Below are 16,512 nucleotides of genomic sequence, written 5' to 3' on the forward strand. Positions count from 1 at the left end.
CTGATTACTGCTCAACTTGGTCTGTTTGGAGACAAGCATTCCATAATAACCCGCCTGTGGTCTGAGGGAGACGGCATGCTAGCTCAACACTCATCATGGCAGCCCCCGGGTTACACGTCCTCGTTGGTCAGTTTTACAGGAAGTGAGTTTGGTGAGTTCATCAGAGGTAGCTGTGTCATTGGTCGGCCAAACTTATCAGAAGAATGGGTGAACTTAAATGTGTCTGTCTGTTGAGAGAAGAAAAGGTTTTGGTTGAACTTTGACCGTCTGAGTGGAGACATTAACATGGTTGGGTAGGTTACTTTCTAAATGTAATCCATTACAGTTACTAGCTACCTGTCAAATTGTAATCAATACAGGGCCGGCACCAGAACAGATCAGATTGAAGTGCATTTGATTTAGAAAAGGTTTATTTTCCATGTGTGAAACGTTTATTTTCCATGTGTGCCTGCACACATTTTTAAAATGGTTTTATATTGAAGACATGCATGAACACAACCAGTCATGATGTTTTTATCTGATTTTCAAACAAATCACAAAATATGGGCAGTGCGTGAGTTTCGAGTTTGGGGAAGCTTACAATTTATCCTACCCTTTCTACCAGTCTGCGTGCCATTTATGATTTTCATATGTGCGTTTGGACAGTTTCATTTCAATAATAACGTATTTGTTAATCAAAATCATTGTCACTTGGTTAATCATAAAATCTGAATTAAAATGATAAAAATCTAAAAGTTAGAATTCAACTAATGCGAGAGCCCCAGTCTTTTCTATATGGACACATTGATACACCTTGATCCATTGGCTGCTAAAGAAATGAGCGTGGGGAACTCAGAGATAGGCTAATGCAGCAGTAGGCATACAACTTCCATTGTCAACTAACTAAAATTCATAAAGCCAACAAATAAAAGGGGCAGCAGGTAGCCTGGCGGGTAGGAGTATTGGGCCAGTAACCGAAAGGTTGCTGGATTAAATCCCCGAGCCGACAAGGTAAAAATCTGTCATTCTACCCCTGAGCAAGGCCCCCTGCACCTCTCTGATTTTATGACATTTCCACTGGATACAGTATATGGGATCATCAGATCATGATATTTTGTTTCACACCGAGGAAATATTTTTCAAATACAGTGAGGAACTATTATCATTTGTAATGGATGTTTAAAAAACAGACTTCGTTGACTTACTGTGTGAGATGAAGAAAACATGTCTGAGAAGCTCAGCTCATTGTTGGATGTAGTGAGTTAAGACAATCAGACATCCCCAAATGGGCACTTTGCTACATTTGCACCCAGCAGGCCAGGTAAGCTACTATACATGCGAGCTCCCTCAACATTTAACAGGACAGAGAAACCAGACACATGCTTATTGCTCACATGGAGCCCTCCAGGTCTTAAATTATGGTTATGAAGTAAAAAAGTGTAATAGGTTGCCAACTCTGCAAACAACGTTTCCACTCAGACAATGAGAATGGTAAATGACTGATTTAAGACATGCATTAACATGAATGAATAGAACCAAGTGACAGGGTTAACGATACATTTACTACTGGTGACATATGCACATGCACAGCGCTACACCGGGGCTAGAGGGGGCTATAGCCCCGTCACAAGTGTGCATGTGCTCGCGCATGTTAGGCTACGTTATGTGAGCTAACTTCTAGCTAGCTAGTCGCCCATCTCACCCCGTTGCAATGGACCGTTTTCTGATCAAGAGAAGAGTGCGGGTAGAAATTGAAAATTCAGACCCAGACCCTGTCTCCGAGGGGGCCGAAGAAGAGGGAGCAAAGAAAGACGAGTCGGAGCGAGAAACTCGTGAGCAACAGCGCAGTTTGTCGCTGCTAGCTGCTCCACAGCCACCGTTAGCTGCACTGTTAGCACAGCCACCGCTCCCTCTGATTTAAGCCAGTCACCTGTTAAAGAACCTCTTCTTCGGCATTATCCAGCCACAAAAGTTGGACAGCAGGATCGCTACTTCAATCGTAGATGGTAAGAGGATTACAAATGGCTGTATTATTTTATTTCAAAGGACCGTGCTTTCTGCTTTGCATGCCACTACTTTCAACGTCCAGGAAACCATGGTAGAGAGAAGGCAGCATTTACCCACGATGGCTACCAGAACTGGAAGAATGTGACAAGTTCGTTCAAGACACACAATGCTAGTGTGGAGCATAAATATACAATGACAGCGTGGAATGAGTGTACTGTTCAGAAAGAGTCTGGCTCAACAATATGCAGTGCTCTAAGTGATGGACATTTGAAAATAGTCAGAGAAAACAGAGTATATGAGAGCAGTTGTGGAGTCATTGTGTTACACTGCATACGAGGGACTTTCACAGAGGAGACATAGAAAACGACATGGCTGTCAACCAGGGAAACGTCCTTGAACTTTTACAGGTCATAGACAAATTCGACAAAACAGTTGCACAGAAATTCTGAGATAAAACTAGAAATGCTAAGTATTCGTATCATGATATACAGACCGAAACACTGGGCAAACCCTCAACTCAACAACCTTGTCTGCCTGTCCATACACGCAGAAAGAACCAAGGCCCTGGAGGTCCATAAGATTATATACTAATTTGCACTGAACCGCAACAGACGCATCGTCCTTCTATAAAACAACGCTTGTTGAGTATCTGATAGGCCTTTATTTATTGACAGAGCGTGCCTGTCCGGTGGTGGGAACATGATTCAATCCGCTGATCTGGATGGAACAAGAAGACGCATGCTTATTGTCGGCCTACAAGTATTTTTGCAATAGAAATATAATCGCTAAGATTGTGATAGCCAGCTCATTTTACACCATGTGTGCACAGTTGACAAGCATAGGGTAAATGCACTTCTCGTTGTGGCTGCACTGTGGATATTATTCCTGTATTTCTGATGTTGTGATAGACATTTAATTCGTAACATTATAACCAATGCACAGCAGGACGCATGTATATCATCGGCCTACAAGTAATTTTTGTTTGCAACAGAAATGTAATCACTAAGATTATGATGATAGCAGTTTGTTTTACAAGTGTGTGGGTGTGCACAGTTAACAGGCATAGGCTAAATGCATTTCACTTCTCGTTGTGGCTGCACTTTGGATATTATTAATTTAATTTCTGGCGTTGTGGTAGCCATTTCATCCGAAACATTATTACCAATGCACAGTTGTCTGATTATGCATATGGTATAAATGCACTTGCTGCATTTTGGATGTATTGTGGTCTCAAACCCACTGGCTCCAGGTCCTCTATAAGTCTTTGCTAGGTAAAGCCCCACCTTATCTCAGCTCACTGGTCACTATAGCAGCACCCACCCGTAGCACGCGCTCCAGCAGGTATATTTCACTGGTCACCCCCAAAGCCAATTGCTCCTTTGGCCGCCTTTCCTTCCAGTTCTCTGCTGCCAATGACTGGAACAAATTGCAAAAATCACTGAAGCTGGAGACTCATATCTCCCTCAGTAACTTTAAGCATCAGCTGTCAGAGCAGCTCACAGATCACTGCACCTGTACATAGCTCAGCTGTAAATAGCCCATCCAACTACCTCATCCCCATACTGTTATTTTAATTTTAAATTGTTTTGCTTCTTTGCACCCCAGTATCTCTACTTGTACATTCATCTTCATTCATCTTGTAATTATTTTGCCACTATGGCCTATATATTGCCTTACCTCCCTTATCTTACCTCATTTACACGCACTGTATATAAGACTTTTTCTATTGTGTTATTGACTGTTTGTTTATTCCATGTGTAACTCTGTGTTGTTGTTTGTGTTGCACTGCTTTGCTTTATCTTGGTCAGGTCGCAGTTGTAAATGAGAAGTTGTTCTCAACTAGCCTACCTGGTTAAATAAAGGTGAAATAAATAAAAACATTTAAAGAAAAGTTATTGCTGAAAGACCTTTGCACGTGAAAGACGTTTTTGTCATTGCCTTGTGGTCACTTGTGTTAGGCTTATAGCTATTTTGTTGAATATTCTTTGGCCAAATTCAATTAAACTACATTTATATTGAATGTGCTGTGCGCCATATCTGCTTTTATTGAAAAATGAGAACTTCCTTATAACTCTGAAGTCATGAAAATCGACTATTTTCTTAGCACCCCCACGTATTGGTCAAGCCCCCCCCTTGGCCCCGGGAGAGAAAAAATCCTGGCGCCGTGTCTGCATATGCAATGGGGAATTTATAAATAAAACCAAAAATTAAAGGGCAAACAATTCCCACGATGAATGTGCAAGAACTGGCAAGAGACAGGAGAGCTGAGCGCATGCATTCTGGTGAGCGATGGCCTACTTCTTCACAACACACTCCTCCACTTCTTTTTGTCTCAACAATTTAAATTATACTCAACAAAACAGCGCCCCTCTGTCTTACTATATATAGCCCATATATGTGATGCCGTCTGGCCAAAAAGAGTATGACATGCCTTAATCTTTTTGTCCAGACAGTATCAGATACTGTACATGGGCTACACATACTGATACATAGGGGCGCTGGTTTGCTCGCTCGGAAGCTTACCTGAGATTGATGCGTCTTTGTCAGGGAGAGCATCTCAGTCAAATTATCAATATTGAAATATTTTATTTGGACAGGCAAGGAGGTATGGTAGGGTGGACCAGGCCCCCTAAAGCCCGCTCATAACGCCGGCCCTGAATCAGTAACACAACTTTTGTATTACACAAATTCATTATAGTAATCTGATTACTTTCAGTTACTTTTTGATTACTTTCCCCTTAGAGGCATTAGAAGACAAGCGATCCATCAAATGCATTTGGTGTGTCATCAGTGGTCTCTGACTTGTGGTCAGACTCACTCAGGTGGAACAAAATTAACTTCAATGCTGAATTGAATGTTATTGAGTAAACAACACAATTTGTAAATGTATTTTGTTGAAACATCCTTTCTGAATTTAAAAGTAATCCAAGAAATAATCATCTAGTTTTTCAAAAGTATCTGTAATCCGATTACAATATACTATGTAATCAGTTACTCCCTAACCCTGCAAATTAGTCTGTACTCAGTTTAGGGTGAAAAAGTGAGAGATCAGTCCCAAATGGTAAAACATTTGATGACTTGTGGTGGAAAACCCATCCACCAAGATCTCTGATTTCAAAGCTAATATGTAATTTATACCAGGAAATACAGCACTAATAAAATCAGACTATAACATTCTCTGCCTTGATATTTGGCACAAACTGATATCAATGTCAATGTAATAGTAATGCACTCGTTTTATTCAATAAACATACAGATCTGTACCACAGACCTGTGGCTTTCTGACCAAGCTTTCCAATTCTCCAGTTTCTCCCATCCACCATAACGACAAGCCCAGCAAATATTGGACTATGGTGAGTTTCCTCTGGTTCTGATAAAGGTTACTACTATATTGATCGGGGCTCTGAGACCTGAAGACAGTTCTTTGCCTTCAGTTTCAGTTGAAATAGCTCTATAACCACCCACGGTAATCAAATATATTTGAGTGTGGGCATGAGTGTCAAGGTGACACAGTTCAGATCTGTCCTGTTACATTTGGCAAGGCCAGAGTATGTGTCATGTGATGCTTGGCTGAATGTGTATATCATTCTGGGTACTATGATTCTGGGTGCTATGATACTGTTCTCTTGGCTGCGTCCTTGTTTGGCTCAGGAGCGCTGTGCTCAGAGTACTAATCCGACCATAATTACAGCGAGGCAAGGCTGGTTGTCAGGGGAAACCAAAGAGAAACTCTCCAGGAATGTTTTTTCTCCTCAGTAAGTGTCCCTTTCAGTTTTGGCTGATCCCTGTCTTCCCCTCCTTCTTTCCTCTCTGTTTTTCCTTCTCTATTATTTCTCCTTCTCCTAGACTCTCACTCTATAATAGATGGTGTCAACAGATTTGACTGTCTGTGGAATTGGGAGAAAGTCTGAAGGAATGTAACCCGCAAAAAAATATATTAATATAACATTCAATGCCTCTTAAAATAGATTGATTTAACAGCGATGGCACACTTTGCTTTGAGGAGAAAGGTTTGGTGTATGCCATTTTAAGGGCCTCAAAAGATCTCAGTATGCATGTGAGCAGGTTATTCCTGAATGTTGATGGTAGCTGTGTTTATCTCTCCAAGAAGCATGGACACACAACAACAACAAACGCAACTTCAGGTCATGATGAGATCTTCATGTTACACTGCCATATAGAGGTTTCCTGAATCCTTTTAGATAATGGAAGAACATGTCATTGAATATTTTGACATAGGAAAACCTCTTGGTCACGGACAGATGGAGTGCCAGACACTGTTCCAGCTCTGTACAGGAACACCGACATTAGCTCTGGGACTAATGGATAGTCATCTACTGTGTTAGGAAACAGAGGGTCTGAAGCACCTCTTCAGAGCTGAACCTCTCCATACTCCAGCATTGTTGTGTCTGCACTGCCCACAAAGCCATGAATGGATCGTTGTGTATCAAACACAGACAGATGAAAGAGAGACTTTATTTAGCTTGTGATGAAAAGATTGCCCCAGACAATGCCCTGCTGTAGACTAATCTGTGTTTTTTCCCTTTACTCACGACACAAACACACACACGGATGCACAGACGCACACACGTACACACACAGAGTACCATATAGGGTTGATCCATTTGGTTTCAATAATTTTTTGACCACAACCCTTTTGATTTGAACCAAACTTTCCAAACTTACTGTATCAGCCCATTGAAGAAGTGGTCAGCAAGTTACTTTATGAACCTGAATGCCAAAATGTTTAGGAAATACAGTAGGTGTGCTCAAAGCTTATTTCGCACACCCTAACATGAGACATCCATGTCTTCATCACTGGAAAAGATAAACAGTTGAGTTTATTATTTGAACGTTTATAAACAGGATAGTCAAATTATTTAATAATTTCTTGAAAAATAAGTTAAATAACAATGTCCTTTTTTTACCTTTTAACATCCATCACCTAACTCTGATTTATTTCATTTTGGCTTACATTGAAGCTTAGACCCTATTTTGCATCATCTTGTCACGTTCTGACCATAGTTATTTTGTATTATCTCTGTTTTAGTGTGGTTTAGAGTTGGGTGGGTAAAATCTATGTTTTCTGTTTCTATGTGGGGTTTCTCGTTTGGCCTGATATGGTTCTCAATCAGAGGCAGGTGTTAGTCATTGTCTCTGATTGGGAACCATATTTAGGTAGCCTGTGTTCTATTGTGTTTTGTGGGTGGTTGTCTTCAGTCTTTGTTTGTCTGCACCAGATAGAACTGCTTCGGTTTTCACTTTTGTTGTTTTGTATTTGAAGTGTTCTGGTTTTTGATTATTATTAAATCAAGATGAACACTAACCACGCTGCGCTTTGGTCCTCTCCTTCCACCGACGAAAGCCGTTACACATCTGAGGTTTTTGTGTTGTGTCTGCCATCGGTTTAGACACAGCAGACTCTTGAATGCAGGGTGGGTGTCATTTCAATCATAGAAATAGAATTCATAGAATTAACATATCCCTTCAGACCACTGCAATTTAGCTGGTACATATTTACATTTTAACTTCCAATTATTCCCACAACGATGGCCGCCGGTCCACCCACCATCAAATGTCAACTTAGAATATAAGTTCCCATTTATCTATATTTCAATAGGAGTCATATGGAAGATTGACAGTATAATTTAAAACAACTGATATTCTATTTCAAGTCAATATTAGCTGATGTGTGGACCTCCAACCATCTTTGTGCTACCATTTAAGTTGAAATGTCTATTGTATTCCCATTTTTGTATATTTATCAGCTAAAACATGACACCCACCCTGTATTCAAGAGCACGTTGTGTCTCAACCAAAGATGGGCACAACACAAACAGCTCAGATTATGTAAAATAGGGTCTAAACCACAACATATGCAAAAATGGGGAAAAAATGAGTTTACATGTTTTTAGATCATTTACGGCAAAGGTAACACTTTTTATAAAACTTTTTTTTTAAAGAAATTATACAATGGCTTTTAAATGATATCAAACAATGGTTTATTTTTTCCAGTGATGAAGAAAGATGTCTCATGGTAGGGTGGTGAATTCCAAATGGGTGAACTTTGAGCACCTCTGTCTCCAGGATGGTTGGTGTAACGGTGGTCCTCCTCCTCTTCAACCGAAAAGGAGGAGTATTGAGGGAACCAAGGCGCAGCGGAGTTTGAACACATAATTTATTAAAGAAAACACGAACTTGACTAAACTAACAAAAAAAAAAAAACGGTGTAGACAGACCTAGACGACGAACTCACATAACACACGAGAACGCACGAACAGGAAAAAAAACCTACACATAAAAATGACGATGAACAAAACAAACCGAACAGTCCCGTATGGTGCGACAAACACAGACACAGGAGACAACCACCCACAACGAACACTGTGAGACAACCTACCTAAATATGACTCTTAATTAGAGGAACGCCAAACACCTGCCTCTAATTAAGAGCCATACCAGGCAACCCATAAACCAACATAGAAACAGAAAACATAGAATGCCCACCCAAACTCACGTCCTGACCAACTAACACATACAACAAACTAACAGAAATAGGTCAGGAACGTGACAGTTGGCCAAATATGTATAGAAAGTTTGGTTCAAATCAAAAAGAGTTGCTGTTAAAAACTGATTGAATTCAAATGGAACGAACCTATATACATAAACACACGTTGTGCAGTGCATATTTACATGCCCATTTTTCTGTTGTGGTGTGTGTAACATATTTGGATAGTCCATCTATAGACGCTCTACAAACTATCTACTAGCCCTAACCCTCATCTAAACCCTAACCCGTATTCTAAACCTAATCTTAGTAAGCAGTTGCTTATCAACAGATAGCACTGCATGACCATCTGTAGAGCATCTGAAGATGGAAAATCCAGACTTTCCAAATAAAGTGACCGAAAAACACAGGGTTAACCTCTGTATGTGTGTCTGAGAGAGAGGGTAGCGTGATGACCTCGCAGGCCCTGTGAATGTTCATTCACAACAGGCATTAACATTTCCAGCAGACATTTTTTTTTTTTTTTTAAAGCTAATGAATCCAACATGGTCTTACTGCTGATTCAGACAATCCACACACACTTTGTGTATCCCTTAATAGTTTAGGACATTCAAATCTAGAATAAAACTGACACACCATTATTTTCACTGTCATACTTTCTATACAGTCTATAATTAACCTGTCCATAATGTTTAACCTTAAAGCAGTGTGAAACCAATTGATATAGTGCAGTCAGTAGTAGAGCACAGGAAGGGAACAGACAGAGGAGACAGAGAAAGGCATGGCTGTGCAAAGACACGGGAAGATTCATACACCCCTAGACAGACTGTTGCATATACAAATCCACCTACCACAGATACAGACTTAACTGAGCAGCTGTGTGCTCTGCTTGTGTGTGCTCTGCTTGTGTGTGTGTGTGTGTGTGTGTGTGTGTGTGTGTGTGTGTGTGTGTGTGTGTGTGTGTGTGTGTGTGTGTGTGTGTGTGTGTGTGTGTGTGTGTGTGTGTGTGTGTGTGTGTGTGTGTGTGTGTGTGTGTGTGTGTGTGTGTGTGTGTGTGTGTGTGTGTGTGTGTGTGTGAAATATAGAGCCTAATCTCAGCTGAGACGCTCCACTCAGAATCCCACGTTCTTCATGGCCCCTTCCAGTCTGCTCATTCACTTAAGATCCCACAGAGCAGCATCAAGATCAAATGTCTGGGAGAGGAATGGCTAAGCTATCCAGGACCAAGGCCAGGAATGAGGCTTTGGCTGGAGCCTACTTCCAAGGAGCTGTGGCTATGCTAGCTCCCCTGTCTTGCCCTCCTCAGGCAGCCAGGCAGAGAGCCGGCAGCCCTTGTGTCTCTCAGCCCTGTCGCTCCCTCATCTCTCCGCCACTTTCCACTCTCCTCCCCCCACTAAGAACAGGGTCTGTCAACCATCCAGGCGTCCCACACCACACTAACCCCCACCTCCAGCTCGGATCCTACCTCGTGTGGAGCCTCTTGCTGGCCAGATCCTGGTCCACACCGTTAGCAGACTGAGCCATGGGCAGTGTCCTCCTAGCCCTTCACAAATATAGCTAGCCCTTCACAAATATTTATTCAAGCTGCTCAAGACCTCTTTCACTGTGCTGCTACTACCGCTTTCCTAGCAGCTCTCTCTGCCTCTCCTTGCCTCTCTCCCTCCCTCACTCGCTCTCAGCACAGCAATGGCAGATGCTGAGGAAGTTAGGTATTGTGCAAATAAAGCCATATAAGGTAAGCCCCTCCCCCGCTGCTGACATCACAGAGTTGTGTGTGTGTGTGTGTGTGTGTGTGTGTGTGTGTGTGTGTGTGTGTGTGTGTGTGTGTGTGTGTGTGTGTGTGTGTGTGTGTGTGTGTGTGTGTGTGTGTGTGTGTGTGTGTGTGTGTGTGTGTGTGTGTGTGTGTGTGTGTGTGTGTGAACCAACAGGGCTGCTGACTAAAGGGTAAATTACAACTGTGTCTTGCCGTATTCAAAACAAAACATCCTGCCGGGCTGTATCACCGCCTGTTACGGCAACTGCACCGCACACAACCGCAAGGCTCTCCAGAGGGTGGTGCGGTCTGCACAACGCATCACCAGTGGCAAACTACCTGCCCTCCAGGACACCTACAACACCCTATGTCACAGGAAGGCAAAAAAGATCATCAAGGACAACAACCACCCAAGCCACTGCCTGTTCACCCCGCTACCATCCAGAAGGCGAGGTCAGTACAGGTGCATCAAAGTTGGGACAGAGAGACTGAAAAACAGCTATCTCAAGGCCATCAGATTGTCATAGCGCCACCCAGCCTCCCGGGTGGCGGAGTGGTCTAGGGCACTGCATCGCAGTGCTAGCTGCGCCACCAGAGTCTCTGGGTTCACGCCCAGGCTCTGTCGCAGCCGGCCGCAACCGGGAGGTCCGTGGGGCGACGCACAATTGGCATAGCGTCGTCCGGGTTAGGGGTTAGGGAGCGATTGGCCGGTAGGGATATCCTTGTCTCAGTATGTAAAAAAAAAAAAAATGTAATAAAATGTATGCACTCTACTGTAAGTCGCTCTGGATAAGAGCGTCTGCTAAATGTCTAAAATGTAATGTAAAATGTAATGTTATATAGCCACCACTAGCACAGAGAGGCGGCTACCTACCTACAGACTTGATATCTGGCCACTTTAATAAATGGAACACTAGTCACTTTAATAATGCCACTTTAAGAATGTTTACATATCTCACATTACTCATCTCATATGTACAGTATATAATGTATACTGTATCATTCACTATCTATTGCATCTTAGCCGATCTGTCACTGCTCATCCATATATTTTATACTTAAATATTCTTATTCCTTTACTAGATTGTGTGTATAAGGTTTTGTTGTGGAATTGTTAGATATTACGTGTTAGATATTGATGCACTGTCGGATCTAGAAGCATAAGAATTTCGTTACACTCGCAATAACATCTGCTAAACACGTGTACTGTATGTGACCAATACAATTTGATTTGACATAGGTCACACACACAGACAGGCTCTTTTTCTCACACTTCTCTTTGTTCTTTTCTTCTGTCTTACTGTATGCTGAGCTCTGACATTTTTCTGGTCTCTTTTCAAAGCAAATAGCTAGACCTGTTTTTTCCCCACAGGGTCCCTTTCCCCAACTGACTTCCCTCTAAGCTCCTCCAACTTCCATTTCTCACCATCTTTCACGTGTTACATTTAACCGTTTCCCCACATCATATAAAATAATTCCAGGTTCATTTCTGTTTAACTCTTGAGAAACATGGCAGTGATGGTATCAATAGATAAGCTAGGCTCGGTCTGTCTTTATGGCAGGGTGATAACAAGTATGCTTTATGGCAGGGTGATAACAAGTATGCTTTATGGCAGCCCCCTAATTGCATGTATCATTTTAGAGATTGAATAAATAAGATCTTTAGCAATTTAAGCAGTGATTACGATATTGGATATTGGAATGCTAATTACAAACATAACAGCTGTACAGTTAGTATAAGAAGCTATAGGTCTAAGTTCCAATGTGTGACACCTCCGCTACTTCCCTGAGGAGACAATCCTCTACAGCTGCTATTCCCAAACTGAGGTACGCGCAATGTCGTCAGGGGTACGCCAAATAAAAATGTGATTCGCATTTTCAAACAGTCCAATTATATTTTCCAACTAGGCTATACATTTGGGTGATGTTTTTTTCTCTCCTGAGTAGCCTCGTTTCACTGCCAAAAATGAAATTAAACCATCTAGTGTTCAGCGAAAATAACAACACAATGTCAAATACAGGTAGCCTAGTCAAATAATTAACATCCAATCACATGAACCATTACTCTCTCACAGGAATGCCACTAACGGTCCGTATGTAGCCAAACGTAGCTGCTGCTCATTCCGTTTGCTTTAAAATTGATAAATGGTTAAAAGAGACATACCAGCTCTAGTACTGCGTTTACCAGCAGTACTACACCTGCACTGTTTCACGACACTTCAGTGACATGGCAGGAGATGTTTTGAAACAATTACTGCTTCGCGTACAAGCCAGTGAATTCTATGCGTTACAGCTGGATGAGTCAACAGACGTGACGGGCCTGGCACAGCTCCTGGTATATGTCCGTTTTGTTTATTCATCCTTTTCTGCAAACCACTGGAAACCAGGACAACAGGAGAGGATATTTTTAAAGTACTGGACAGCTTTGTGACATCAAATGGACTTTGGTGGTCAAGATGTGTTGGTATTTGTTCTGATGGCGCAAAAGCCATGACAGCGAGATATAGTGGAGCGGTAACGCGCGTGCAAGCAGTTGCTCCCGACGCCACTTGGGTATACTGCAGCATCCACAGAGAGGCTCTTGCTGCCAAGGGAATGCCTGACAGCTTGAAATACGTTTTGGACACTACAGTGAAAATGGTTAACTTTGTTAAAGCAAGGCCCCTGAACCGTCATTTATTTTCTGCATTGTGCAATGATATGGGCAGCGACCATGTAACGCTTTTACAACATACAGAAGTGTACTGGTTATCAAGGGGCAAAGTATTGACATGTTTTTATTAATTGAAAGATGAGCTTAGTTTTCCTTACTGACCAAAATGTTCACTTATCTGACCGCTTGCATGATGACGAGTTTCTCCCAAGCTTGAATCTACGATTACAGGGACTCTCCGCAAACGTATTCAATGAGCGGGACATAATTGAGTGTATGATTAAGAAGTTGGAGCTCTTCTCTGTCTGCATTAACAAGGACAACACACAGGTCTTTTTTCCATCATTGTATGATTTTTTTGTGGGCAATTTTTTATTTCATTAGGCAAGTCAGTTTAGAACAAATTCTTATTTACAATGACAGCCTACCAGGGAACAGTGGGTTGTTCAGGGGCAGAACAACAGATATTTACCTTGTCAGGTCGTGGATTCGATCCAGCAACCTGTCGGCAGAACGCTCTAACCACTAGGTTACCTGCCGCCCCAAAAGATCTCCAGCTTACAGAACAATGTCAAATGTGATAAAGCAAAGAACCTGAGTGAGCTGGGTGCGCAATTACTTGAAATTGGTACTTTCCCGAAACGGACGACACCAACAACTGGATTCGTTATCCCTTTCATGCCTTGCCTCCAGTCAACTCACCAATATCTGAGCAAGAGAGCCTCATCGAAATTGCAACAAGCAGTTCTGTGAAAACTGAATTTAATCAGAAGCCACCGCCAGATTTCTGTATTGGGCTGTGCTCACAGTATTCTTGCCTTGACAAATCGTGCTGTTAAGACGCTGATGCCCTTTGCAACCACGTACCTATGTGAGAGTGGATTCTCGGCCCTCACTAGCATGAAAACTAAATACAGGCACAGACTGTGTGTGGAAAATGATTTAAAACTCTGTCACTTCCCACAAGCCGGGTTGTGACAAACTCACACTCATTCTTATGTTTAATAAATGTATCGTATAGTGTGTGTGTGGCAGGCTTACAATTATGGCAAAAAACAACATTTGAGAGTGCGCTGACTCTGGTGCTAGAGGGGGTACGCAGCGGGAAGTTGAATGTTTGAAGGGGTACGGGACTATAAAAAGTTTGGGAACCACTGCTCTACAGAACCCCTGCCCAGCCTTGTCTCTTGCCACACTGTACTGCTACCTGGTCTCTGTGAGTAAACACTATCAAACCTGTCAGAACTTTGCATATGGAAAACTGAATAAACTGAAAACAGATTAACTAAGGAGCATGTGCATGTTTGCATGTGTTTGAGAACAGACTTAAATTTGTGTATGTGTTTTTCTTCATGAGAATTTCAATCAATATCATACCAAACATACACAGAACATGGTTTGCCATGTTCTCAGAATATAAGATATTAATGTTCTAGACAAGTTTCATGAGATGTTGCAAGAACATTACTGTGTCCATTTCTGTGGGTTAGTAGAATATTCCATCTACGCCACAACAAACATACACAGAACATGGTTGCCATATTCTCAGAGTATAAGATATGAATGTTCTAGACACGTTTATTTATTTTTTTGAATGTATCTAACAATACAAAACATACACACACATACGGCAGCATACAAATGCACACAAACATCAACGACATCACACCTACCCAGACCCACCTGCTCACACCCCCATTTCCAGCGCCAGCATCACCCTCCGCCACATGGCCTCAAACTCCACCATTTTGTTTCTCTCCATTGATTAAGCCTACATTTTCGTTAACTGACATTTTGTTAGTTACTTATGATCCAACATTCCCTCCGTCTTGTGCCGAAATCAGTTATTTTTAAGTCTTGGTTCAAATAGTTTCTATTTTTTTCTAACAGATTGTCAGTTGGACAGGCTCTCTGCAAGGTTTTCATTATCTCTTACCTGTCGTATGAATCTCCTTTTCTGACTTAAATAGGATTGCCTCAAGATTGTTCTGATGTCCAAAAGACTTCAAATCAACACTGAAATAGTTTTTCTTGAGTGTACTTTTTAACAGAGCAGAGATTTACTTCAAAGTGCATTCACCCTATGCTTATACATATACAGTTGTTTGAGATCTACACAAGTGCCTAGGGAGAAGGGGTTAGGGTTTGCTTCTGGACAGGGACTAACTACCTAATAAGCAAATGCCTTCAGGGATATCCCTTATTGGGACAGTGGTTAGGGCATTTGTTATTGGTGTTGGTGGCCTGGGTTTGAGACCCACTAGGGGAGTCACCAGACCCTCAGAATCTTAGCAATACATGTCATTATTTGGCAACAGTTACAACACAATTATCTGATGTAATTAAATTTAGCTAGTTTCTCATTGAAAGATGGGAATCTGAAGGATTTCCCATTGAGCATGAATTATGACCACATTTCCGCTACCTCCTAAACTGTCCAAATTGTTGTTTTTCAAGATTTAAGTAATCTAAAACTCATTCCAGGCCTGCTAGGCAAAAGTAACATGGTTGAGGTGAGCATTAAAATCCTCTGGTTCATTCAACCTAGAGCCTTGTCTGCCTCATTTCCATTCTGAATGACGGATGTAAACGCTCGAGCAGGAGGCTTCAGGAGGGTTGTATTTTAGAGGACTCATGGGCTAGCTAACAGCTACACTGCACAAAGCATCTGATATTGGATCCTCTGTGAATGTCTGTGGTTAGCTCTTTCATACTCGCGCTTGTCTTGTTGACAGATCTGGGATATCTGTAGTATGTGCTCTTCATTTTTTCTTCCCCAGAGAAACAGGTATTCGGTCCATAGTAAACCAGTTACATACATTTGGTGACAGGCCCCATTCCAGTTATTTAGCTGTTACTTCCTTGTGTTTATCCGAGTGCTCTTATGAGTGTTACTTAGTGACAGTGCTTTGAAATGATGGGGGAAGGATATAGAGGCCATTGTCTGAAATGCTGCTGTGGCACACAATAAGTCCTTGAGACTTAGTGGGCTGAAATTGTGTGTATGTATGCATAATAACATTCATTATGGTTTGCTGACTTAGGCCTGTGTGGTAGGAAAAGCTGGTGCCCTCCTTTTAGGAAATTATATAACAAATGCTGAATCAAATTCATTTAATCAAATGATACCACCACGGAGCGAACGGTTTCTAAAGCATCAATGCCACTTTTCCTCTCATTTCGCTCATCACTCACTTGCTGGTTTGGGGGGTGGGCTGTGTGTCTTAATGGTGGTGGGGACATGGGAGCATCTTATTGGTAGATAACCCCTTCTTCCTTGTGTCAGAATGGTTGTTAAGGGTAAGCATTACGGGGCGGGTAATATCAACCTGTGTGATATATCCCTGATCCCATTGCCTCCCATTGAACCATGTGATGTTGACCTCTTCAGGTGGATGCTTGCATCATCACTCACTGCCACCATGCATGGTCATGGGTCAGGGCTCAGGTGTCAATAGATCACTGTTACAGAGGATGGATTAGAGGTCAAGAGACTTTGGTTTTCTTGACGAGATGTTGTGTGGCATATACAGTGTGACTCATGCTTACAGTCTGAGCTGTTGTTGGGCAGAGGAATTGAAGTGACTTGCATAACATTCAACCAGGAGTTCC

The 16,512-nt window shown here is 42.0% G+C and overlaps 1 protein-coding gene across 5 annotated transcripts in view; it reads right to left on the reverse strand.

Moving 5' to 3' along the window:
- The window catches only part of LOC129818471 (G-protein-signaling modulator 1-like), a 41,347-nt gene extending 31,175 nt beyond the window's left edge, over window positions 1–10,172 (reverse strand). For all 5 annotated transcript variants that reach the window (XM_055874394.1, XM_055874393.1, XM_055874392.1 and 2 more), the window contains exon 1: window positions 9,960–10,172. In XM_055874394.1, coding sequence (XP_055730369.1) covers window positions 9,960–10,018 — 59 coding nt within the window. In that variant the 5' untranslated portion in view covers window positions 10,019–10,172. The remainder of the gene's footprint in view (window positions 1–9,959) is intronic.
- Between the last annotated feature and the right edge of the window lie 6,340 nt (window positions 10,173–16,512).

Source organism: Salvelinus fontinalis, chromosome 21 (assembly GCF_029448725.1).
Source record: "Salvelinus fontinalis isolate EN_2023a chromosome 21, ASM2944872v1, whole genome shotgun sequence".
NCBI lineage: Eukaryota > Metazoa > Chordata > Actinopteri > Salmoniformes > Salmonidae > Salvelinus > Salvelinus fontinalis.